The 26954-nt window shown below is 43.6% G+C and overlaps 1 protein-coding gene across 3 annotated transcripts in view; it reads left to right on the top strand.

Annotated features, from left to right (window-relative positions):
• Nucleotides 1-26954, top strand: part of FGFR2 (fibroblast growth factor receptor 2) — a gene marked incomplete at its 5' end in the record, with an annotated part of 82139 nt that overhangs the window by 40928 nt on the left and 14257 nt on the right. For 2 of the 3 annotated variants that reach the window (XM_082486500.1, XM_082486501.1), the window contains 4 exons: nt 8856-9046; nt 11695-11839; nt 14000-14196; nt 23166-23317. In XM_082486500.1, coding sequence (XP_082342626.1) covers nt 8856-9046; nt 11695-11839; nt 14000-14196; nt 23166-23317 — 685 coding nt within the window. Of the gene's footprint in view, nt 1-8855; nt 9047-9911; nt 10060-11694; nt 11840-13999; nt 14197-23165; nt 23318-26954 lie in introns of all 3 variants that reach the window. The other variant, XM_082486502.1, reaches the window with a different exon arrangement.

Here is a 26954-nt window from a genome sequence, read left to right on the forward strand (position 1 = left end):
AAAGAACTGCAGTGAAAATTTCAGCTCCTCATTGCTCTGTTTCCCGTGTGTTTTTCAAACCAAAGCAAGGCCTCTCCCCTCTTTGTTCAGACACGTGTGAAGCCTTTTTTGCTTATGCAGGCGCTGTGTGAGGGGTACTGCGAGCGGACTCCCAGATTAGCGTTGTACAGCTGTGGCTGCTCTGCCTTCTCCTGCTCCGCGGGGCTGGTGGCACCCACGCTGTGTCAGCCTGACAGACAGCAGGGTTTGCCTGAGAGACAAACTGGGCTTAAAGGCCCCGTTGATAACTTCACGTTTTAAAACGGGAGCGTTCGCATTGCCTGCCTCAGCTCTGGGCTCACGGCGTGTTTCCATCTCCTTTAACCCTCTGATATAGGTGTGATTAGCAAGGCTAGCTCTTAAATACTTCTGATTGTGATTTCCCCATCCCCCCCCCCCCCCCCTACTGTTTTCACTGACATCAACGGGCTTTGTACCGAGCCAAATAAGTCAGTGTCTCACTCACTTTCTTTTCCCCGGCTTGCTGCCATATGAGAAAGGGGTGTGCAGATGAATCGATGCTGTAAAGGTGTTGTGCGAAGATGAATTTTAGCTAAAATGCACACAGGACAGCAAGCTGGAGCTACGCTGTAGAGCTATCCAAAGAGACAGATGGGGTAGCGTCAGTGGGAGCTTTGCCTGCTGGAGAAACCGTGCCATTACTTCAAATCGGAGGTGAAGGTGGCGAAGCCAAGGACAAAGAGTTTGAATACACCTGATTAATTTCGGTAAAGGTTTTAAAAAGACATCGCCTTTTACTCGGCTGGCCTTGGTGAGTAGGAGGGCTTGGGTGGCAAAGGCTTTGCGGTGGGTAGGAGGCTGCCTGATTCTGGGGTCTGTGACAATGTTTTAACCTTTAGAACTGAAATTCTTTTATAGTCAGCATTAAAAATGTTTAAGTTTATGAGAAAATATTCAGTGACAGCAGGGAACATATGGAGTCTGGAGACTCCATATGTTCCCTGCTGTCTCACTTTATGCTGGTTGCTGATACTGGTCCACAAACCAAAGCAGAGATGGACGTTTGGGCCTGGTGGTTTGCAGCGGTGAAGCGTGTGACACAGCAGCAGAAAGAAATACCTCAAGTTTATGGAAAAGGCTTCTAAATTTGAGGAGGGAGGGAATTTAGAAAGCGGTTATGGAGGTTAGTCCCTCACTCCCGTCTGCACGAGCAGGTCCCTGTGGGCCACGTTCGCTTGTGAGGGCCAGGGGCTCCAGCTGCAGCAATACCCCTTTGAGCTCTTGGCCACCGAGATGACTTCTTCGAGTAGCGTTGGGCCAATAGGAAATGCTGTACATGGAGACTCCTGCTGTACAAGAACATTGAGGGGTATGAGCGTTTGTTGGCTAATGCCCACTGGTAAAAGATGCCAAAATATGTAAAGCATGATTTCATCAGCACTGGTAATGCCGGTCTGATCCATAAGCTAGTCTGCCTGAAGGGCTCCTGTTCTTTATCAAGAATTCCTGCCAGGGATGGTCTGTATCTCTTAGTGCTTAACGGCAGTGATCCTTGTAGCCTTAAAACGCTTTCTGATTTTGCAGAGTTTGGGAAGAGGGCATTGTCCCTAACGTTCTGTGGAAGCTACCGTGGCATGTATAAATTACCTAGGAAGCGATGATTTGAGGGGTGTGTATGTATGTACGTATAAATGGAACATGACAGTTCAGCAGCACTTCTGAATTGGCTATAAACAACACGCAGTGCTTCATATTATGCAGAAAGGAAACCGAACTGACGTGCAGCTGGTAGAAGCTGCTCGGCTCCTGGCTCACGTATATACAGTGTACGACATTAATTAGTTGAGGCGTTTTGCCTACACCTGCTCAGTTGTTTCTGGTCTTTTGAAAGAGCAGCCAGCGCTCAACTTTACTCCTCCACGCCGTGGAGCAAATAGTGGAATTAGGATTGTTTTCCTTCCAGCATTTCATAGAGCACGGGCCCCCGTAAGCAAAGGCTTATTGCTGGAGAGAGGAAGCGAAGGTTTGGCTTGGCCTGTGTGTAGAAAGCTACCTTGAAGGAGGAAATTCCTGTGGGGACTCTGACATCTGTTTGGTTAGACCCCTGCTACACCACCCCACCTAGGGGTACGGAGAGCAAGCGTAGTTTCGAATCGGGTCCTTTGTGTGAACTTGGATAATGCTGGATTTATGGAGAAATCTGGGTTGCAATTCCTCATGCCTTGGCTGCTCCTGGAACTTTCCTCGAAAGAGCTCTCTAATTCAGAGAGCAATAATTAATCCAGCCTCTGAGTGCTCGTGAGCTGAGGCCAGATTTACAGCTCGTGTAGGTGGGATCTTTCGTGAAGGACAGTGATCCTTGTGTCTCTCCTCCCAAACTGCTTCCTTTGCTGTCAGCTGGAGCAGGATGGAAACTTGAAAGGTCTTACTCACTGACGGGTGAGAGATTGATAAGGATTTAATCTTTCTTTTAATGGTTGACATTCAGCCCAAATAGGTAGTGATCAGAAACTGATACCCTGTGGTTGGCCCAGTGGCTTTAGCAAATGACTTCACCTGGTGGTAGGTATCCACACCAGCAAAAAACATCATCAGAGGCAGCAGTAACAGTATGTATGTGTACAGTCTCAACAGGGATGCCAAAAATTGAGTGCAGAGACAGAGTGGCTTGCGCAGGCAGAGTTCCTCAAACTGTGGGTGAAATGGCTGTCAGTGGCATTTCTGAGAAGAAACGGTATTTCAGCTTTAAGGTGGCACGGGGTGCACTGGGTGCTGTGGAAAGCTATTCCTGAGAGGTTTCACCTTCCTCTCAGCTCCAGGCAGTGGTTAAGTCACCTGAGAGGTTCCCATGTAACTGTGTTTTCTGTTGGAGCAATTTCAGTAATCACATGGGTATAGCTTGGAAGAGGGCATGAGGAGGGGGGGCTCTGGGCGTCCCAGAGATGGGTGACACCACTGGCTTCCCACTCCATGAGGCTTGTCTGTAGGTCATTTGGTGGTGTGAGGGATGCGGTGGGCAAATGTGCATCTGTCCATAAAACACTTGCCAAGGATATCCCAGATGTGACACGTTGTTGGATAGGAGAGGACGCGCGCAGTTAATTTGGGGACAGAGCCATGTAGCAACATGTTCTTCCACCAGCAGTGGTGCTTCCTCAGCTCGGTGGCCTTCAGGGACCTCCTGTGTTAGTTACATGGCTCAGTGGAAACGGTGGGAGAGTGCTGCGTACTGAAACACAGGAGTTCAGTCCAAGCGTATGATGAAAAGGCTGTGATTGATTTTTAAGGCTGAAGAGTCAGTCTTGCAAGTTTGAGATGCTCAGCCAAAGACGAGGCAAGAGCCTGTGATTACAGTCTGGCCTAACACACTGTAGGATGCTTTTGAGACCTATAATTTACAGCCTAATCAGCAATTGCCAAAGCAACAGATGTTGCACGAGCGGAAGGAAGGTGGTTGGGAATGGGCAGTGTTTTCACCGAACAGGGTCCAGCCCGCTGCGGAAGACTTCCCACGCTCCGAGTCAGGCAAAACAAGCAACTAGAGCTGAACGTGCTGTGCCGACCAGGGCGGGAGAGAAGGACACGGCAGCTCTCTGTTTGCAGTTAGAGCAGAGAGACAGCTGGAACGGCTTCATTTTTTATTCATTGATGACTGAATACACAGAACCTCTACCAGGGGCTATCGATCCAGAACGGTGACTGGTGCGCTAAGAGGCATCATTTGAGGGAGCCCTCCGTAGCTTCACAGCGGCAGCCATCAAGATGATTCCTTAGGAGTTGGTAGCATTTCAAAACTGGTATTAAAGGCTCTGATAAATGTGTCTAATTAAAAATTGTGGAAAAAGAATCAGATAACTTTTTTCCTTTCCTCTCCCCCCCTCTTTACTGAGCATCTCTCTGTTGTCCCCAGAACTCATGTTTGGTCTTGCATTTGCTATTCAGCTTTTATTTTTCCTAGGCTGCACTTGAATCACACATTAGCAAGGAGAGGAAACAAGCACATTCAAGAGGACAAAATAAGAGTAGTTTTCTTTTTTTTTTTTTTTTTTCCAAATGAATCAAATGCCTTGTCCAAAGCCCATTGAATTCCATGTGAGTTTTCCCCCTGACTTCAATGGGCTTCGGTTCTGGCTTTTAGCTCCCATGAAAGGTCCTGAACTGTCTGTGCTAGGGTGACAAGGAGGCTCGGGTAGACAATTCCCAGAGCTCTTCTCGGCCCGTGGCACAGCCAGGTTGCTAAGGAGACTTGGCCTCGGATGGGCCCCCGAGCTCGCCCCTTCCGGGGTTATTGTCTCCTCTCCCTGCCAAGGCGCTCCAGTAGCGGCAGAGCCACTCTTTCCGTCACAATACGCTCTGCTTCGGCCTCTGGCAGCAGCAAATCCTGCCCTACATCTTCCCTCCGCCGGCACGCTCGGCGAGCAGCCTCTCTTCCCGCAGTTTTTCCATCCCTGCACCCCCCGGCACTAGGACCTGAGTGGTGGGATCGTGTCTTCTGGGTTCTGTTGGCTGTAAAACTTGGTTCTTTGGTCCCTGTCTGCATCTTCACCCCGTGTGTTGGCATCATGACTTTCCTGTCTTTCTCCTCTCTGATTTCCCTTTGTGTTGGCTGCAGCTGCTCAGCAAAAAATCTTGGAGGAGATAAAGCCAAGGATGAGAAAGGGATGAGGCCCGTTTGTGGAAATTGCCTGTCCAGGGACTTAAACTTCTAAAGAGCCAATTCTCAGGACTCCTTGTAAAGTGTGCAGGCTCCAGTAGTCATTTCCTGGGTAGTTCTTCCAGTCACCTCTCCCTCCATTATCTGTGGCAGGATGGGCTCCCACCCATCTCCAGGTGTCCTTCAGGAATGGAGCTTCGAGGGCAGCTCCTCCCATTGCCCCAGTTTTTCAGAAACTTGGAATTTTCCAGCTTTCCTGGATTCTTTGCAGTTTTCTCTCTTGGAAGTAGGTATTCCGAAGTTTTAACATTAACAGGCTAAATGAGAGTTTCTTCTAAGCCATTGGACAGGTCTCTTTGTCAGTCATCTTCAGATAGCGAGTCTGTTTGTCTATAGATAAGAAAGCAGAATTGCTCAAGCCCCGGGCACTTTTATGGTGGTGCAAAATTTAGATGCTTGGAGCCCTGAATGTGGTATTCCTCACGTGAGCAATCATTTTTGCTCTGCCTTTTGTAGGTAATTGACTCTTCAAATGGGGATGATGTTGGGTTTGTATCTAAACTGCAAGTTGGAGAAGGCAAGCTGCTGTCTGTCCCTTAAGGTGGGCTCCATCATTAAGCATGCTTTCTCTTTAAAAAGTATTATAAAGTTAGACTTTGGGAAGAACTAGAATAAAAATGAATTATGACGGGGGGGCTATATGTAATTATCAGTTTGGCTCAATTACTTTCGGATTAATATACAGAAATTATTTTTTAATTAAAAAAAAAATTTAAACATCCATTACGTTAGCTTTTAAACTTCTATTACATTGCAGTTGATCCAGGAAGGTCTGTTAAATAAAGGCAGGCATAGCTATGAAAAACCTCGTAGATCTCTATGTAGTTCACTAAGTAACTAATATTTATGGTAATAAAATGAGTATCTACTACTTTTTATGGTCCTTATGATGCAGTGTTTGGTATGCTTGAAGACAGCTAATCTATGGGGTGATTTTCTGTGTTACAGCATATGCTGTTGACTTGTTTTTGAAACATGTTGTGTTAGCAGTGAGAGTGAAACACTAGAGTTTCAGTGGTCAAATAGTGAAGATTTATTTTTTGAGGTTCTGATTCGATTCATTTTTAATGAGCAAATGGAAATCAGTAGGGGTAGAGAGTCATGAGATTGGTTGCCAACTTGTTTTGTATTAAAATATTGTTTGAATTAAATAACTAGAGATGTATATGGTCACTATAGTTTAGTGATGAACCTGATTGTAATTATTAGGTTATGTAAGGCTTATGATAAAATTAGTTTCACCAGCCTTTAAGATTTTTTTTTTTTAAAATTTGACAATGGCAACTTGGACTCCTTTGTGAGGCTTTAGTAAAAAAGAACGCGTTGTTTCCGTCTAATATTAGTGTAGCCAGTTGTTTGAGTGATGATACCTGCTTACAAACATACGGCTTGTATTTTAAATGCTAAATAGTGATGTGAGATTTATGAATACGGTTTTGACAGTACCTATGCTTGAGCAGAGTCCTTCCTTAGGGGTGTGTGGTTTGCAGAGAAATAGGAAAGACGGAACACCCCGGAATGACTATTTCCATGAAATGATACTGTACAGGATTATACTTGGTCACTTGTAGTTAGTGGAAGTTTCTCCATATTTAGTTATTTTCCCCAGATCCTGAATGTATGTATTGCGGTCCTTGGACAACGGGATTGTCATGAAACCCCACTGAATTTGCCTCGTGATGGTTACGTTCTTCTGTGCTGTTTGCCTGTGGGGGCACGGGAATGCTCCCTTCTGCTGAAGTGGGGGAGTTGACCAACACTAATCACTGCTCTGTACGTTGGAGGGCAACTAAACTTTGTTTTTAACACATTTACACTTAGAGAAGAAATTTCACAAATGGCTATACATATACACCTATACATAGGCACACACTTTATTTAATTTTTTTCAAAGGCATTTGGGACCAAGAATGTCGTAACTTTGCTTTTACTTCTTTGCTTTGCCTCCTCTTTTTTTGGTAGAGGAAACGTTTGACAGTCATCAATAAAAGATTAAATCATTGATGGCTATCGGGATAAACTAAACACATTTCGTGTGTTGATGCTGGCATAGTAGGAACTTTTCCAAGATGTTTCAGGCCTCGTTCGCTGGTTTGTTTAAGGGCAGAGAATAAGGTCACAAAGGAAATCAAACCCTGATGTGGAGAAATGAAACATGAGGCCTACTGACTTCTAAAAACCATTTTAAATAACATTCTCTAAGGTTTCATTTTATACCGAAGGCAGCTGTAATAAGTTTTGGGAGATGGTGTAAGGTTTCTATTAAAGAGAGATTTTTGCTTGCTGTTTTTGTACCCAAATGAAGGAGCGAAGGAGATGGAATTAGAGCTTATTTAGTATAAGGTGAGAAACTAAAAGTTCTCTCCAGAACTGTAAAATAGTAATTTCTATGTTCTACTGTAATTTGCAAATTAAAAAGTATTAAACTGTTCCTAGATCTTTGAAAATGACACACGTAGCCGTGGAATAATTTAGTAACTGCAACACAAATGCACTTTTGCCACAAGTAAAATAAGACTGCTGCTTTGTAGTGTGCTGCCAGCGTAGCCTCAGTGAATAAATTCCCAGTAGATGTTTGCCGCATGCCAAATATATTGGACTGTATAAAAGATCCCATTGTTCCATGGGCATCATTATTTGCTATTACACTCGCAATGTTTGCTTGTGAAACAATTTATTGGAAACCAGTATGTTTAAGAAGGAACGCTTGATTTGAAATTCAGTTGATTTGGCTCGTTAAGTCAAAGCTTTTACAGTGTACAGCCTCTAAAAATAAATATTTAGGTCTGCTGTTTTTTGACTTGTCTTCAAAAGAATTCCTGGAGCGGGGGAGAGAAGGGACAGCTCGGGCTGGGGATGGGCAATGGGCTTCTAATTCATGTGTTGAAAGTATATGTAGGTCAGTATTAACTTTGCATTCTTATAAAAGGAAACGGGCGGAGTTAAATTGGCACCGCAGGAGGTGGTGAGCTCCCAGCTGGGCTGATGAAACTGCAGCTCCATGGAAGTTTTCTGGGGAGGGTGCCGTTGTCCACCCCGCTCGCTGGATAATAAAACGTTTTGGTCACCAGGCTTGTCGTTTTAAGCCCATTTCTCCCATGCGATGTAGGAATGAAAAGGTTGTCTGCTTTGCCCGCTTGCCTTTTCCAGCCAAAAAAAGGGCTGTTGGTGGCCCGGGAGGTTGGGGAGCTGGCTTGTGCCCTGCTCACCACCCAGAAGATGACAGGAGCTTTTAGATGAGGCATAGTGAGGGCGGTGGAAAGGTGGCCTGCTGGCACGGCAGGGGGCGAGGAGGTCCCCATCGATGCTCAACCCAAAGGCTCTGCGTATCGCATCCATGAAACTGGGCTGGGAGCGCTGGTGGCGGTGGCTCCCCAGTACCCAGATGGTGCAGGGCACGCTTGGTATTTTCAGTGATGTAAGTTTGACCAAGAACATTGGGTAAACGCTTAAGCAAGTCCATTGGTTCACATTAAATACACTGCGTTTTCCCCAGAGAACTCCGTATTTCCCTATGTCCTGCTCAGAACTAGAAAGGACTGGTGTTTCTGCTGCTGTGTCTGGGTAAAGCAGAGCAGCTGTGGTGGCGGTACCACCGGTCAGAGCGTTTTTGGGAAGTCCGGCTGTCTGGTGTGTGCATCCTGCATGAGGGGATTCAGTGCTGAGGGTTCTGCTGCTAGTTTTGAAACATTCCTCTTGGTTTATTTTAATATGTTAATCAGTTTTAACAATTAATCCGTAATCTTTCTTCCTCACTTGTGGAGGTTTAGTCCAATCAGACTTCAAAACTCAGAGGTACTTATTACAATAGCTAAAAAAAAAAAAAAGATAGATATATTTTACTTAATTCTTGCTGAGTTGAACTATGAAAAATGCTTAAAGTTTTTAAGCAAGGTTTCTCCCCTCCCCCAAATAGCTATTCTTTATATTACAAGTGTAGTGCTCAAGTCATCTCCTTTGAACTGTAGTTTTTGTTATACGTTTTGGCTGCAGTGTTATTTCAGAGGAGTCAGCCAACAGGCTTACAGGGCTTTTTGGCTCGAGTTCACTTACAGTTTTCTTGGCAGCTCTGCTTATTTATGCATCTTTATTTCTCTCGCTCTCTCTCGCTCCTTCTCGCTCCCCCTCCCCACCCGAACAGAGCGATCACCGCACAGACCCATCCTCCAAGCTGGCCTCCCAGCAAACGCCTCTGCCGTCGTCGGAGGTGACGTCGAGTTTGTCTGCAAAGTCTACAGCGATGCTCAGCCTCATATTCAGTGGATAAAACACGTAGAGAAGAACGGCAGTAAATACGGACCAGATGGACTGCCGTATCTCCAGGTTTTAAAGGTGAGGCTTTACAGACACCGGCGATGGTGATGACTTCTTTAAAGCGTTGAATTTATTTGATGTCAATCCAAGAATTTTGAGATCTGAACTTCTTTTGAGAATGGAAGTGTTTATGTTACGAATGAAATAATGAGTTAGATAAACATTTGGTAGTCTAAATGCTAATTGCGTAGACACTTTTGCTCTTTTTTCACTTCCGTGAAAGTCCTTTATCTCTGAATGTTTCAGGCATGACTTGTTCAGAAAAAAATGAAAACCCTCTTATAGAACATCATTGACGTTTACGTTTTGGTAGAGCGTGTCCAAAACATCCCGGGGAGAGTCTACTCCATTTCTCTCACGTTTCTTCAACCTCTTTATTTCAAAGTAAAGTAATGTGGCACCTGCTGCCAAAAGCGTGTTGGCAGGGTTGGGTTTGCCGGATGCTGAGCCTGCAGAGGTGTCCGTTTCTCGCGGGCATGCGGCGGCGTATCGGTGGTGTCCTTCCTGCTGGCAGGCGTTTTGAGCAAGCCTGACCAAGGAAACTCCAAAGTTTTCTGAGCGAGGTGTCATTGCCGTAACCCACTGTGTTGGCAGGCAGGACAGCCAGCTCCATACCACCGTGTTCCACGCAGCCGGTGTACCAGCCCAGGTGCTTTTTTTTCCCCCGATGCCACTGTTTTCTAACTCCTCATTTGATGCTTCGCATTTAAAAAAACCAACAAAAAACCCAAACAAACCCCAAACCCTCAATGTTTTTGACGCTGATACCTGTATGAAGCGGAAGGCGTATTCTTATGTCGTGTTGGTGGTGGGACCGTAGACAGATTGGTGTCCATTTTGGGCAGCAGTGACGTTGTTCTCCTGTGTTATTGGTCTATTCTAGCATTCGGGGATAAATAGTTCCAATGCTGAAGTGCTGACACTGTACAATGTGACAGAGGCGGACGCTGGAGAATATATTTGTAAGGTCTCCAATTATATAGGGGAGGCCAACCAGTCTGCCTGGCTCTCTGTTCTGCCGAGTGTACAAGGTAACAACGTTTTTTAAAGCAAGCTGGATGTAGAAGCTGGAAAAAATGGTGCTTTGGGAGACTGCAGGCAGCTTGTAGGATAACTCTTTGGCCTTGTGGTATATGTGTAATCTTCCTTCGGTGATGCAACTGGTATTACACCAGCAGCCATGGAAAAATTCCCACAATATTCCATGTGTACCATAAACACTGGTTTCTGACGCTGATCTTTGTTCTCTCTTGTGTTCGGTGTCTTTGTGTCTGTGTGTTTATGTCTAGTTTCGTTGTTAATTCTGCATACTTTGCAGTTCACTTATAGAGTACTTGTTGAATAACGTAACTATGACCTAATTAGTGTATGTTTATATATATATACACATATGTATATATATATGAAATGTTCACATAAGTACCCACTGAAGCATAAGTCAGGTCAGCTTAGTCACTTATGACTTCCCACGTCACCTGTGTCTGTGCTGGGTTGGGAAGGTTTTCCACTTGTTATTCACCCATTCTTAACTGGGTAATAACCCATCAATAGCAATAAAGACTGGCAGCGACGCCACTACACCTCACAACTAAATTTACTTTAAAAGGGTCTGGTAAAAATTTGTTTATTCCCTCATCATGTATTTCAAAGTAACATTTTTTGAATGCAACAGAGACAAAAAGCAGCAAACAGTAATTTCTCTAAATCTCCATCACAGAGATCTTCACACTGGTGCCCTACTGTGCCCGTCTTGGGACAGCTGGAAAGTTCCAGGGCTAAGATTTAGTCTATTTGTATGAGTTTAGATAATCACTGATGTGCAGATTGGTTTGGTGCATAATGACTTGTCAAGCCCCAGATTTAGGAGATCTGGAAGGAGACCAGAAAAAAACCTTCCAGATTATTATTTTTTTTAAAAAACTCTCTCAGATTTAGAAAAATATATTTTATTTCCATGTCCTGTTTTTTTAACCTTCAGGGTCCATTTTTTCCTCCACATATCTGAGAGCCACGGCTCATCTTTTTTGAACAAGACCCGAGCTACCTTCCTGCTCGCCCCACTGTGCTTCTAAGCAAGCCACCAAATTTTACCAGTCTTCAGATTAAACTAAAATTTGGCAATGCTGCACAACATACAACATTTAACTGTAGCGCAGTGGGTGATGCAAGGACCATACACGGCTTAAGACAGCTACTAAGTTGTGTCTTTTGGAGCAGAATTTGCCCCCCCCCCTTTTTTTTTTTATACTTTCAGAGTGTATTTTTATAGCAAATTCTTTCTTCTGAAACAGGTAACTACATGTGAAGGAGCCTGCGTTCTGTCCTACTTTGTCTTCTCTTTGTTTCTCTTTCAACTTCCTTTTATTATAAAAGAAGAAAAAAAAAAAAAAAAGCCTTGTGGGTTAATTTTTCCATGTCATTTGATTGCATGCATGTTTAGGTGGTGAGTTGAGGTCTGGTGAAGGGTGTTGATTACTTTCTGAGGTGAGCTGGGACCTGTTGGTAAACGCCTTTTAGATGAGGGATTGTGGATGGGGAAGGAGCTTTGCATCTCTCCGCCTCTGCCTTTACCAAGTGCAAAGCCCCGTGGCTCCATCTCCCTATCCACAAGAATTCTCTCGATGTCTAGCTTTTTCTCTTGCTTCCCTCTTCTGTTTTTTTTTTAGGCTGCCGGTGTTAACACCACGGACAAAGAAATTGAGGTTCTCTATATACGGAATGTAACTTTTGAGGATGCTGGGGAGTATACATGCTTGGCGGGTAATTCTATTGGGATATCCTTTCACACTGCATGGTTGACAGTTCTGCCAGGTATACACTGCTCTCTTTTCTGTGGTTTTTCCTCTTTTTGTTTTTTCCCCCTTGTTGATTGCTGCAGAATTAGCACGGCTTCTGTCTCAGAAAAGGACTTTTACAATGATTTTTGTTTTAAACACGGTAGTCTCGAGCCAATGAATTGTCTTGTCGCTTACTTGCAATTCCAAAAACCGAACAACAAAAAAAGGTGGGGGGGATGTCCATTGCACTCAACTGAAATATTTTTACATCTGTTGAACGTTCATCAGAAATGCTAAGGAGCTGCATTTCCTTAGCACTTCAGTGACAAAACGGGAAATCGGCACAAAAATCATTGTCAACTTTTTCAAGGGGAGGAAATTCAAAGTTTCTTATGAAGCTTTGGGAATAATTTGGCCACAATCATGTACTGGGTCATCAAAATACCTGAGCTGCTTGGCGTGCTTAAATTCACTTTTACTTATCATCCAAATCTCTTATGGGAATTCAAATTGTAATGCCAATGGATCGTGTACAGAAGCAGTGCCTTCCATACCTTGGGAGTTGGCTCCGTGCATCTTTAAACATTGCATGCTCTAAGAAAACAAGTAGTCGTTTGCTTTTACTGCAAAGCATGTCTTGCTGTTCTGGGGTTGATGATGTTTCTCTCCTTAAAAGAAACAAACATCAATGTGCTTTATTGCCTGAAAATTGTTATCAGCTGTTAGAAGATGTAACCGTAGTTGGTTTTGACACGAGTCAAATTTTCTCATTTATAACTGTTGGCAGCTGCCTTAGGAGTTCCTTTGAAAAACCATGAACCACCTGAGGTTTGCTGGGTCATCTTGTGCTTACCACTTATTCATTGTTAATCCTAAGTAAAAGGTACAAAACCCACATGTGCGTAATTGCTGAGGTTCATATTACGGGAGCGAAATGTTCCCACTTTCTGCAGATAATTTCTTAACCCTTTAGTAAAATATATTAAACAAAGCAACTTTATTATATCTCACTCCCATGGGACCACCGAGCCTGCGTGGTCTGTCACCAAGCAGGCAAAGCGGCACTTGTGTAGAGCTTGCTTCTGCTAGTGGTGTTTGCATTTGGCAAGTGCTTGAACAGCATTTTTTTTTTTTTTTTAAAACCGATTTTCTTGAATGAAATACTTTTATAAGCCTGGAATGAGGCACGAGAAAATTTCAGCTTGAACGTGCATCGCTTGCGGAGTGACCACTGATTGCTGTGGAATGCTGTTTATCCTGGAGGTTGAATCCCAGATAAGGGATTAGGGACAGTGTTTGCACCTATAACTGTCTTGAAGATAATTTCAAAATGGTTTCAATCAGAGCAACAGCTATGTAGAGCCACTCACTAAAATCTAATCTCATAGACTGGTAACCACTGATGAGGTTACCTGAAATATGCGGTCCTCACAAAAGAGGACTCATTAATTAACGTAATGCTAGCTATTCAACTTTCGCTTGCGATATGCTTTTTAACCCGACACTGGGCTCTTCAAAGGACCCGAGGGGAGTTGGGCACCTGGCGTGAACCGCAGCGAGTTAAGCAGCTGGGCAGCCGGGTCCTCGAAACACTTGAAATCCCTCATCTGAATTTAGAAACATGACAAGGGACCAATTCATCCTGCCTTCCCTCTGTGTTTGGAGATCCCAGTGACAATTTTGGATAAACAGGCAATGCAGACTCAAGCCGCAATGTCTATTTGCGCATTTAAACACTTCTTCTAGGCTAGCTAATTCAATACTTTCATTGTGTCTTTATGTGGTTAAAAAGAATTACAGTGCTTTTGAAGCTTGACTTGAGCAAGAAAATGAATGTGAGCCTAGTTTGACCACTTCGGTTTTTTATTTTCCTCTAAAATTATGCTTGATCATCCAATATTTCAAGGTGTATGTATCTACCTATCTAGGCAGACACATGTGTATGTCTATGTATGTGTACACGCATGCACAAGCTCACACTCAGTGGCAAACTGAGAAGTCAAAGCAGTAATCTAGAAAGAGGAATTACTCTCGGATTGCAAGACGGCCACAGTATTCTGTATGTCACGCAGTCACTGCGAGAATCGCTGATATTTTACCACTTCATGTTTTTCCAAGCACTGTACTGAACTATGCTTGTACCGTGTGCTAACTCTGTGGCATGATTGTTCCCTCCTAAAAACTTCCAATCCAGCTCCTGAAAAAGAAAAAGAATATCCGACGTCTCCAGACTACCTGGAAATAGCAATTTACTGCATAGGGGTCTTCTTAATTGTCTGCATGGTGCTGACAGTCATCCTGTGTCGCATGAAGAACACCACCAAGAAGCCCGACTTCAGCAGCCAGCCCGCTGTCCATAAGCTGACAAAGCGAATCCCTCTGCGCAGACAGGTAACAGAAAGTAGATAAAGAGTTTAAAGAAACTTTTACCAACCAGCTAAGCCAGCGCGCCCTTCCCATGAATGCTTTGCAAAGGGGAATAAATAAGCATTAAAACCGAATTGCAGTAGGGGTGGGTGGATTTAATCTGGCACCTAAGGGACTGGCGTGGGAAGAAAGTCCATCTTGACACGGCAACGGGCGTCTCAAGGCAAGGAAATCAGGGAGGGGTGTAAGAGGAGAAATGGGAAAAATGGAATAGGGGCTGCCATAGCAGTCTATAGATGGAAAGAAATGTATTTAAAGTATTTGGGGGCCCGATCCCACAGCTCACTGAGGTCAATGGAAAAATTTTGACCGACTTAATGGACTTTGGAACAGAATTCTATTTAATTGTGTATTTATAATGTTTCTAAGGTGACTATTATTGCGGTAACTAGGTACCAGATACAGAGAGGTATTTTTCAGGAAGAATTTTGAAGACTGAGGGGAGGGGATTTTATAAGCGAGCGTCCAGAAACCACCCCAAAATAGAAAAAAAGACTAATAAAGTAAAAATAGGGGAGATACTATATCAGATCTTGGACAGTTTGATTAAGATGCTGATGCTTTTGAGTGAGGAACAAAAGCAAATGTCAGATTTAAAATGCACACAACAGCCTCACATAAAATATATTTTTCAATTGCTTGAGGCTGGCAATGAGTGTTTCTGGAGAGGGCAATACCACGAGCAACAAACCAGCTGAACGAGTAACAGGCCTTTGGCTTTGTCAGAGGCCACCCCTTGCCAAAACAGCCTCCATTCCCACATACTATCCTCTCCTCGAAAAGACTTGTTTCTTTTGAAGCTGGAGTTTAATATATTGTGATTTTTTTTCTGTTGCAGTAGGTCTTCAGGATAGACCTCTAAACCCACCAGATCCACCCCCCGGCGTTTCAGGCCTCGCGAGGTGGAGGGGTGTTGGCATCTGAGGCTTTGGGTCACCTCATTATTCGAAACTGGGGTCATCTGCAGGGGGTTGGACCCAGGCTGCGGTCAGGGGGTTTGGATCTGAGGGTTTAGTTTGGGTCCATGTGCACCACAAATAGGTTGAACAGAATTTCTGCAGATTGTTTCTACAACCTGTCCAGAATGTTATAAATACCAGTGATACGTGTACCTTAAAAATAGTTCTTCAGTGTAAGTGAAATTTAGATGCACAATCGACCAAAGTTAGAGTAGAGCTTGGTCTTGGGATTTCGGACATTATTACTTTTTTCTGAACCCTTTTTTCAGGGTTTCTGGTTCTCCTTGGTTAGAAATACAAGAGAGAAATTCCTCTGGTAATGCTTTAGCCATCTTCCTCTAAAGTGCAGTATTTTACAAAAGCTTGAGGTGGGGGATGTGAACTTTGTCTGATATGAAAAATACTCTGTTTTATGAGCAAAAAATTCATTCTTGTTGACTTGGCTACTTTTGGGGGGTTTTTTGTTGTAATGTTATGATTTTGTTCATTTGCTTGAGGATCACAGGGAAAGAGAGGGACTTTTGTCCCTGAGTCTATGGGAATGACTGATGAGAAGCCCTCGGCTCAATTTACACATCACTATGGCTAAAATTCGGTGTAGCTTTCTGGACAAAGAAAAGGCTTTTCAAATGTTATGTACTAAACCAGAGAGCAATACATATCAGCCGCTTATATAAAAGACATTTATTAGATTTCTGCCTGAATATAAAAGCATCATAATGACTCAGAGATAAGTTGACGGCATAAAAAATACCTGGGGTTTGGTGTGAGCTCAGTTGTGTCAGTTGGAAATGGCTCCTCAGGGGGAGACTGTTATTTCATTGCGTGTGACAGCAGTGCCAACCACTGCCCTCAGTTTAGTTATTTATCATTAAATGATGCAATATGGAGCTTTTCCAAAGCTATTGTTTTCGCAGAGGAAAAAAAAAAATCTCTGTCTTATAGCATGCTCATCAGACCGGGTTTTATCGGTTTATTTGGGTTTTCTAGATTTTCTTAGCAAAAACGGCATTTTGCTTTTAAAAGTGGAAATAATTTTTTGAAAACCAGTATATGTTTTGACGTGTGAATCCTATTTCAACCCCTAAGCAAAAATTCCACTAGTCTCAATTCTCCCGAGTGCTTTTTTATTAACAGGATGTTCTCATTGAAGGGCTCTCTGCTTTCCTATCTTCGCAGAGGGAAAGTATAACTACTATAAGTGTTAAAAGAAATCTGTATTTCTGTTTTGATGATTTCACTAATTTTTTGTGGTAGCTTGCAAAGGCAGGATGAGACGAGCAGTCCCTGAAGACTTGCTCATCAACAGTGAAGATTTCTTAATTTTTGGTCTCCTTGGTTTCTAAGGCTGCAGCAGTTGTTTAGTTTCTGCATCATTTAAGGCTGGTTTTGGATTTCAGAGTCGTTGTCACAGATCAAGAATTAAAAAATAAGTCAGGAGGTGTTTTATTTAATGGGAGTGTGTGTTTCTGGATTCTTCAACTTGGTTTGTTTTGTTCTACCGCCACGCTTACTTTTGTGTTTCAGTTTATTTGTATGTCAGAGGGTTGTATTTTAAAGCATGGTAGGGTTTTGTCACTAAACCTCTAGTTATTTATTGATCACAGAAGGTCCTCCCTTCTTTTTGTGCTGTGTGTGGGCGGAATAAAGAAAGTGGCCGAGTTGTTGAGAGGATGGGTGAGGGTGGGCAGGGGAGATGCTTGTGACAGGTATAGTCTGCGTGAGCTGGGCAGAGATCCGGGGCTGGGAGATGGGATTTGGTGAAATTGCAGAGAAATGAGGCCATAGATTGGGGAATTCTTGATATTGTTTTTGAAGCTCTTTGCTGCTGGGTCAAGCTCCCTAAGGATCTGGATGTGAAAATAATCCTGGTTCGCGAAGAGGCATTCGCATGACTGCCATGCCATCTTGTCTAAGTGGGATAAGAGTCTAGCTGAGTAACATATGGTTTGGTTTGCAGGCCTGGATTCTCCTACACTATTTAGTCTGAGCTACTACAGGATTTTATCATTCCCCACATGCAGGCATTTTTTTCCTGCCAAAATGTGGTTCTTTTCACATTCGTAGGAAGGGTCACGATGAAGTCAGGAATTATCAGTTCCCTCCCCCTACAATCCTCAGCCTCACTGGGATCTGGTACGGGGTTTTGGAAATGGAAACTGCTCACAGGGAAATCCATCCAGCAAGCAGTTCCTCTTCTTTACACAAAAGCCGAGAGCTGCAGTGCTGTGTTGGTATTAGCTGCGTTCCGCGTAGCAGTCCCAGCTCGCAAGGGAGGGGGAAGAAGTATTTGTGGGATTGAACATCACAAGATGATTTGCAGTGTAGGCTTCAGGTGACGGGTTCGCTGAACCAGAAGGTAAAGAGTCGCCTTCAATAGGATATACATCTATTTTGCAGAACTTCTGTTTGTCTTTTAACAAATAAATTATGATTAGACAAAAAGACAGTGCTGCTCTAGTGGCTGTAGAAGGTTCCATCTCTTGTGCCTTCCCCAGTCAAAGTCAAGTACAAGGGTTTGTCATCACTAGAGCGTTTCATTAGCTCTGTCACAGTTCATCTGTCAAATTTGGACCCCCTCAACTTGGGTGTATATATGTGTCTTAAATACGGGAGGAATGATTTCTTATGCTTAGTATTTCAAATACATTCCCATCAATTTATATCTACTGCGGTTGTTGGTTCTGATCCTTCATACAGATATAGTGAGGACATTTGTGATGAGCGGAGACTGATTGGTTTAAAGTAAGACTTAAGCTCACCGAGCAAAATAGCTAATTCAAACTGATGATGGGAGCTGGAACCTGAAAAAAAGAAAAGCAATCTGGAACAAGTAAAGTAACACAGTATTTCACATAGTATTGAGCTGTAAAAATATCATTCATTTTAAAGAATACTCTGAAATACAAAGATGATTACACAACTTGCAGTAAGATGCGTTGCAAGGCATTTACCTTAATACATATACATATTTTAGTTTCTTGTGTTATCCTTGGATTTCTGCATATGGAAACTGTTGACTTGCCTAGTAAGGACTCATTTGCTATTTTGTTGTATAAGTGTTTCTAAAGGAGCACTTTTCTTGAAGGGGTTGTGCTTGTGTGCTTGCATTTTAAACGCCACTACTAGCATTAGGAATACATCAGTTTCATGTATTTAATCGCTTCATGCGCTTAACCGTATATTTTCCTAGATCCAGACACTCAGATGGACCGTTTCTATAAACAGCTAATAGCATTACTTACTAATTATATTTATATACATATATGCATATGACTTCAAATTAACTTCTATAGCAGAGCCTTCAAAAAGACTGACAAATCACTGCATGGCTGCTAAAATCTCACAGCATGAGTGCCAGAGCTGACAGATCTAGGCTTTGGGATATGGTATAAATCATCAGTAGAGGAAAACACCCTTCATAATCAATTACAGACAATTACACACTGCTCTGCAGCTGATTTTGCCACATGGCATTTAAAGATTCCAGCAAAGATTTGTTTGTTTTAAATGTTCCACTGCTTAGAAATGCTGTAAAGCATTATCTCAGAGCTGATTAAATGCAGTGTGTTGGCCGAAGGAAAAATATCTTGTTAAAATGGGGATATAATAATGCATTGGTGTGTGAGCTTTGGACACAGTGGGCTTTTCTCCTTCTGAAGTGCAGATATGGAGCTAAAGATCTGCCTGAGGACAGTACTTTTCTTGGTTATGGCCTCCTAAAAGTAGAAAGGAAGCACACAGAGATTATTTTATGGTGGAGGTCTACCTTCCTGTTGAGGTTAACACGTACCGCAATAATCCTTTCAGTGTTCTGCTCAAGTCAGGCTGACTTCTGCCTTCCTTACTTTAATTAAACACTCAAAATACCTCCTTAGTGTAGCGTCATCATTGAAAACAGGCGTCACCAGCACAGTGAGTAGACCTTGTAGATGTCTAATTCACCTACATCAGGTGCCCTTCCTTGCTTCTCTGCCCTGACGCTGCTTTGTTCCTTTATCTTTGAGAAGTCCATGTTGGTGAGCTGGGCGATTGCCCAAGAAGTTCATGCATTTTGACTAGGTGTCCAGCTGCTGCTGCTTGGCACCTGGTAGACCCAAAAGTGGCCCTGGAGTTGGTATATTGGCCATGTACAATGACAAGCTTGCTGCAAAAACTCAGTACGGCCTCTGTTGTGCCTGTGTCCTATGTATCTTGAATCTTTGCATAACTGAAAGCAAACAGAGCATCCACATACTTGAAAGCAACTCCGCACGCTGAAATGTGGGGTTCACGGCGGGAGTGTCACTGGGTCCTGAACCGGCGTGGTAAGGGGTTGGAGGGAGCAGTACTGCAAGTAGCAAGCTGGAAAAAGGCTTTCTGTGTGCTGTTACTTAAATGTATACATGTAGATTAAAGTTGACCATGTCTACTGACCTTGGAGTAGGTAGGGTTTTCCTCATTTTTTTATAGTGCACTCTAAGGCAATAAAAAAAGATGCTTAAGGGATGAGTTGAAAGGTTAATTCTTTACTATTGCAGAAAAGGTGAAAGGCCATTTTGAAAGAGAAAATCTCCTCCAACCACAGGCCAGTCTGGGTTGGCTTCATCTTTTCTGGAGCAGATTTTTATAGCCCTTGAGCTCCTGTAACTCCTTGTACTGCTCCAGTTAATCAATCAGAAGAATATTCCCTGGGAGTACAGTCCATTTTTCTTCTCCCAGGCACTGAGTAGCTCCTCTGGATTTCTCATCATTCCTATCCACGTTAATGCACTTTCGTCACCTACAGCATCTCTGGCCAATCATCCAGTTATCGTGTGAAGTAAACATGTGCAATTGTGTTAAAAGGGAAATTGGCAGAGTCTTTCATCTGTTTTTTCTATGCGTTATTACTATTTAACTTCTGTGTTTGAAATGCATCACCAGAGTATTTCAGTTTATTGCAAGTTTACATTTATAGGTTTTAACCATGCTAAGACTGTTGAATTGTGAGTGTAAGAGCTGGTGAGAAGATGAAACTCTGGCAGAGATCTGAACAGTATCTAATACAAACACTGTATTCATAAAAAAAAAAAAAAAAAAAAACCAAAACCAAAACCAACAAACCAGAACATTCTGAGCTACTTCTGATACTTAAAGGGTATCATCTAAATTTTGCAGCTTCACTTCCATGCCTTCCTGATGTCCCATGAAAACAATGGCTATAATGATAAAGGAAACTGAGCAAGTAAAGGCGATGTTAAGAAATAAATTAATAAGTAAATCAGAACTTGAATAAAGATCTTGGTAGAATGGCTGGTGGGTGGATTTTTGAAAAATGAGGAAAGTGGTCGCAAGTGTTACTAGTAGGTTTGCAGTGAGACTTAAAAATGGAAGCCAGAAAGAAATGAAATTCGGGGAAGTTGTGGAGGACTGAGGAGTTGCCACATTGTTTGTGGAGATTTGCTGAGCTAGTTCATTTCATGAAGCATCATTTTTAAACTGTAGTGAAATAATGAAAATGAGCAAAAAATAAGTAGAAGACCAGTTCCAGCCTGGGTTCTCATGCTGACCTTCCATGCAGCTCTGAGTGAGCAGTTCGGCTCCAGTAGGTGTGTTCCGCTCTAGGCTGGGCATAGCAGCATCTCTCTCAGAATCATTTAGGTTGGAAAAGACCTTTAAGATCATTGAGTCCAACTGTTAACCTAGTACTGCCAAGTCCACCACTAAACCACATCCCTCAGCACCACATCTACGTGTCTTTTAAATACCTCCAGGGATGGTGACTCCACCACTTCCCTGAGCAGCCTGTTCCAATAACCCTTTCTGTAAAGCAATTTTTCCTAATACCCAATCTAAACCTCCCCATATCCTCCTTCTGGCCCTTCTGGTAGATGGGCATCACAGTTGCTAACCTCCCGTCAATGAGGACCTCCCCTATCCTCCCTCTTGAAGGCCTCTGTTGAGTATTCACTTACTGATTTATTTAGAGCTATGTAGTCTGCCTTAACAGTAGTTTTCTGTTTGTATCGCAAGTGTTCACCATATTTATTAGGCTAGAGGAATGTGCCAGGTACTTATATGTGCTGAAAGTAAATATTAACATTAACGATGGTTGGATGGACTAAGGGGAAAGCAGCTCACCTCTCTTCTTTGAATGGGTAGCTTTATTTGTGCAGTTATACTCTCCTGTTCCACAGATACCACATCTCACGTGCAGAAGCTGGAGCTTCTGATATCGAGAAAGATCTGTCAGTCAGCTGCAAAACTGGTTGCCAAGGTTAATTTCTTGATAGCAGTCCTTAACGCTTTCTTCCTTATGAAACCTCTTTCCAGTCTTAATCTCTGGTCATAGAAAAATGTGTCAAGAAGCCAACCCCATTTGATGAGATGGGTTTGAGCATGTCAACCTGCGAAAAGATATCTCAAACAAAACAGGTTGTCAGAGTCATGATGAGAAATTCTGTTGAGCACCTTAGCCTTGTCTTGTCAAAATACATTGTGTAAGAGAGTGACATGGTTGCAAAAGCCTTTCATTCAGCCCCATTCTGAGGAGCTCGAGTAATTCCGTGGGCTGAGACACTGTAATTGTTAATTGGACTTGAAATAAGGGAGCGTTAAGTTGCGCTTATCAGGTGTCATAGAGACAAGAGGATTTTGTGTTCATGTACCTGTGTGTCACTGATTTGCGCTCTAATGCTATTAGGATCTGTTTGCTTATAATTGCTTTTTTTATCTAGCGAGACCTCTGGAACAAAATTGTAGCCTGGTGGCACTTTACATAAGCAAACCTGGTGTCAAAGTTGACTCCAGGTGATGGGAATGAAGGTCGAGAGTGGTAGTTATTCTGATGCTCTAGGCTTCCAGCTTGGGGACGGTCCCAACAATGCTGGCCAAGAAGCACCTCCTGCCACCTGCTGTGAGGACAAGTACCAGTGATGGCATTGTGAAACAACCTTCATCCCGCCTTGGCTACTAGATTTGGGCATGGCCAAGACTGTCACGGCCTGAAGAGAGAAGAAGGATTCACACTTAAAGGAGGAGGCAGAGTGGCAATACAAGCAAGTTTTGGTTTGTGTTTGTATTCCCTTAAAACTCTGAGGTCAGCAGACAGCAGGTTGCTGCTTGCAGGTTTGAGCAAGGAGCCTGGTGGAAGACAGACCGTTCACACCAAGACAAGTTTTGTTACATGGATGGGATATGTTTTGTCGTTGAGGCTGATGAGAAATCGTACTCCAAAGTGAATTACATTTCAAAACACTGCACATCAAATTACTGTTACGAACTTTTCTCCACATTGCCTGCAGAATCTTTAATTAAGAATGTAGTTAACTGAAAACTTAAGTATCCCCCAATTATTCTGATGGCTTTTTGATGCTTTCAATATTGAACGCTTAGAAAATATGTGAGCAAATCCAGCATTTCCTACACAGTAATACGCATGTGGTCTTGATCGTTGGTGCTGATGAAAAGTACGTGTTTGCAAAATTACCATTTTTCAATTAAAATCTGAAAATTTCAATTTAATAGTAGCACCAAAAAATAGCAAATTGTGTGCTGATTCAGGAAAAGAAATGGTGACACAGACAACGAGAAGCGAGTGGAAGAAGAGCTTATTGGTAACCTCTGCGCACAGTATAAGCTGCCCGCTGAGGTATCTGAGGGTGGTGATGTAAATAGTCTCAGTTGATTAAAAAAGGATTAATTTGATAAACAAAAAGAGGCAAAAGTTAATTTATCTTCTGAGTGAAGGTATTTAAAACTTAAGTGATTTTTGACCCATGGGACAAACTTACAGCCTTGGCAGCAATTAGAGTCAGTATTGTGCGTACAAGGGAGGGTAAGTGTGTGAGAGCAGTGCACTAGAAACAAGACTGTAGATTCAGCCACTTTTTCATAATACCACTGTTCTGAGCTGGCTTGGTTATCAGGTACTGCTGTTTTTCAGGCATTGGGTCAAGATTACATCTCCGCCTTTTTTTTTTCTCCTTTTTGCATGTTGTATTGCAACCACAGGTGTCGGCTGACTCGAGCTCCTCCATGAATTCCAACACGCCTCTGGTGAGGATAACTACTCGCCTCTCCTCTACTGCCGATGCCCCCATGCTGGCAGGAGTCTCGGAGTATGAATTGCCAGAAGACCCAAAATGGGAATTTCCAAGAGATAAGTACGTAGCCTGTTTCTCTTAACACTACCTACACTTGTGAAATTCAAACATGACACAGTAGAAAAGGAAACATCTTCCCCAATGTCTCCTAGGGTTTCTTTAGTTAAAAGAAAATCTCAATTACCTGAACCTCCTCTGAAGATCAAGATCCAATTTAGTTGTCTGAAATCAGTCTTTTAAATAGGAGCTGAATTTTCTTGGCGTGCATTCTGATTTTATTTTCGGATTTCTGGTAGGTTTTCAGATACCCTGCTGAAATGTAACTCCTCTGTTACGAAAGGAGTGAATCTGAAATGTTATTTCAAAAAATATATGATTTAGACTGGCAGAGGTGCCCACGTACAAGCATTGTTGAATGGCATTTGATATTTCCCCAAGCAATACCTGTGGACATTAAACCATGTTTCTTAGTTGAAATATTAAACTTAATTGTTTAATATTTATAAAACAGGTAATAAAATATCATGTAGGAGATAAAGTCTAGAATATGGTATTGGACAATCTTTTCTTTCTGCCATGACCTTTTGGGTAGGATTTGTGTTGATTTTGTAGTAGCCTGTATTAATGAAGATGGTGGCTTTCAATTTAGTGCTATATTTTGCATATGGTGTACATATATATACAGCTTCTGTGGCTTAAGAGTATTAGGTTTCAAGCAGAGCATACTTTCAAATTCATATGGTTACGTAATATTTTCTTCAAAGTCTGTTGACTAACATGCAAAATGAGCTGCTGAATAATCTAATTAAAGCTGTAACCATATTTCTTAATATAAAAAAGACATATAAAAGGGAGAGAATATTAACACAGGTAGAACCATGATTATATATTATAGTACTAACTTTAAGAAGTCTTTAGGTGGATTTGAGAAAATAACACCTTTTATCATCAACAGTTCTCTTTCAAAGTTCAGCGTTGTAACTTTTGGATAGAAGAGCTGTAATTTTGAACCTTCTGACAACTGTTCTGGAAATTATTTTAATGATGTAGCTGAAAGCTAGTGCAAAATGCTGTAATTGCCACCTGCAGTATTCTAGTCAACAGTGGGGGCCTGTATATGTACTTCTGTCAGCCCGTACCCTGGGGGGATACACTAAATGCGGAAAATTTTAGTGCGCTAAACATTTAAAACCAGCATTCAGCACAAATGTAGGTGGAGCAGATTTGCAATGAAAGGAGGCTATTTAGAGGCAGTTTATTAGGTTGGGGGGCAGGAGGCACACAATGAGGGGTTTGTTACGTTAGTCCTAGCAGGGCAATAGCACATAAATTAACCATTTTCCAATGCAAATGTTTGCTCTCTGCCAAGATCCTAAATTCAATTTTAGTTCTGGAGAAAATGCAGGATGACCTCAGCATAGCATACGCTGCCCTTCAGTCTTTGCACCTTTTTAAACTCGCGTTTGCTTTAGAAACCAATCCAAAACAGCTTGAGGAATTCTCACCAAGGCGAAGACCGCATTTGACAAGGAGTTTGCGGGCCGCCCTCGGGAGGAACCACCTCTCGCTTCTGTCTTGTTGCCTGAGCAGATAAGAGGGGTTTTCAAAGCCCTGGTCTAACACTCTTCTGTTGGTGGTATAGCAACCTCTGCCTGTATTTCACAGGGGAAGACGGAAGTCCATGCTTTAAGGAAATGAGTCCCTACGTATATTGTATCACAGAACGGTCAGGGTTGGAAGGGATCTCTGGAGATCATCTCATCCTAACCCTCTGCTAGAGCAGGGTCACCCAGAGCAGGTTGGGCAGGAAAGCATCCAGGCGGGTTTTGAATGTCTCCAGAGAAGGAGACTCCACAGCCTCTCTGGGCAGCCTGTGCCAATGCTCTGTCAGTTTTTCCTCATGTTGGGATGGAATTTCCTGTGTTCCAGTCTGTGCCCGTTGCCTCTTGTCCTGACAGTGGGCACTGCTGGAAAGAGTCTCCTCTTGACACCTGCCCGTTAGATAATGATAAGCATTGATGAGATCAGTATCTGCGAATCCTGCTTTTGACCATGGAAAGCCAAGTCCTTAAGAACTCGCTTATGAAAACGCTTGTCCGAATCAGGCCCCTACACTGGATAACATCAGCAGGATCAAACTTGCCGAGCGCCCTCCCGCATTTCTGCCGTGGCACTGCTTCTGGATGTTAGATGATATTCTCTGCGAGTAGAGGAGCCCAAATCTGGCCCTTAAGCACCGAGGCTGGAACCAAAACCATTTTGCCCAGAGGCTTCGAAGTTTCTTTTTTATTTCATCTCTTTATCCTCACGAAGTTGAGATCAACATCTCTGTGCCTGTCTGGTACAGCTGAGCAGGCTTTGCCACCAGGGGTACACTACACAAAATGCACTTTGCATAGCCCACCTAATGACTGCTCTTTTTAAAAGTTTTCTCTACATTGAAACTGATTTTAACCGAGTTTCAGTTTCCCCCGGTCTCTGCTTCCCGCTGCCTGAGTAGAGCCCGGGTGCTGCAAGATGGGAGCCACCTTCTGTCACCTTCATTTGTGACACTTGTGGCAGCAGAGCGCCCCAAAGCCAAGAAACATCCTCCGTGCTCTACCCAGCCGGGGGGAAATAAAGCATCCCGACTCGCCCCTTAAAGGATCAAAGAGCCGGGGGAGCGCGCGGGGGTGTCAGCCGAGCGAGGAGGGGAGGCCGTGGGGAAGACAAGGCGGCTGGCAGGGGCGCTGAGGCCTGCCAAGCGCGGTGTCCCGCGGAGGCCCTGCCTTCGTGCCGCTGCCAGTGCGGGCAGGCAGGGTGAGCGTCGCCTTGGCTGAGCCGCACAAGGACGGGCAGGGGAACTGCGGGGCTGGTGGCCCTGGTGGCTCCTGGCAGCCGTTTGGGCGCATAAGCATCCTGGGCGGTTCACCTGGGCTCTTATGGCGGTCGCCTGTCCCGAGCCTCTGCCGTGCGCTTGTCACCGGCCTCTTTCCCCTTCCCCTTCTCTCACCTTCATCCTCCCTCCTCTCCCCCACAAGAAGGCGGCTGTCCAGGTACCTCATCAGCCACATGACGGAGAACTGGGTGCGATAATTACCCCCAGCTGCACTCAAACATGGTGCCTACTACCTCGTTGGCTCTGTCCTGTCTAATCCCTTCGGGGCAAGACATTGTTTGTGGCCCACAGCCCCAAACAGAAAGCAAGAATATGAATTTTGCGCTAAAATTAAGCTGCCTGAGAGCACATTTGATTTTCCTTTCTGTTTGCACCGTGCTGTTATATCACAGGCGTTAATAATATTTAAAACGTCCCCCGGCTCTTAATGCCACCCTGTACCGCACAAATCATCAGCTGCCTGAAAGCAACCACGTGGCAGCGCACACAAAGAAACTTTTCTTTCATCCCCTTGCAGTCAATGTGAAAAAGAAGACGACGAGCGGCCGCGTTACGCTGACAGGAGCGGCTTGCGTGTTGCTGGCTGCTCCTGAATTTCAGCCACGGTCTGATGCTTTCTGAAAGCTCTGCCCCTCCACGCTGTGTCTCGCCGCCAGCCATCGAGCACAGCCTCTTATTACAAGGCGAGGGGGAGCTTAAAAGCTGGGTTTAGCATCAGATCTGCCCTTCTGAGGTGCTCGTCTATGCCATCCCTAAGAAAACACGCTGCGGCGCGCGTGAAAACTGATGCGCACCCGGAGTCTCATTAGTTCCATGGGA

This window comes from Vanellus vanellus (genome assembly GCF_965231255.1).
Source record: "Vanellus vanellus genome assembly, chromosome: 7".
NCBI lineage: Eukaryota > Metazoa > Chordata > Aves > Charadriiformes > Charadriidae > Vanellus > Vanellus vanellus.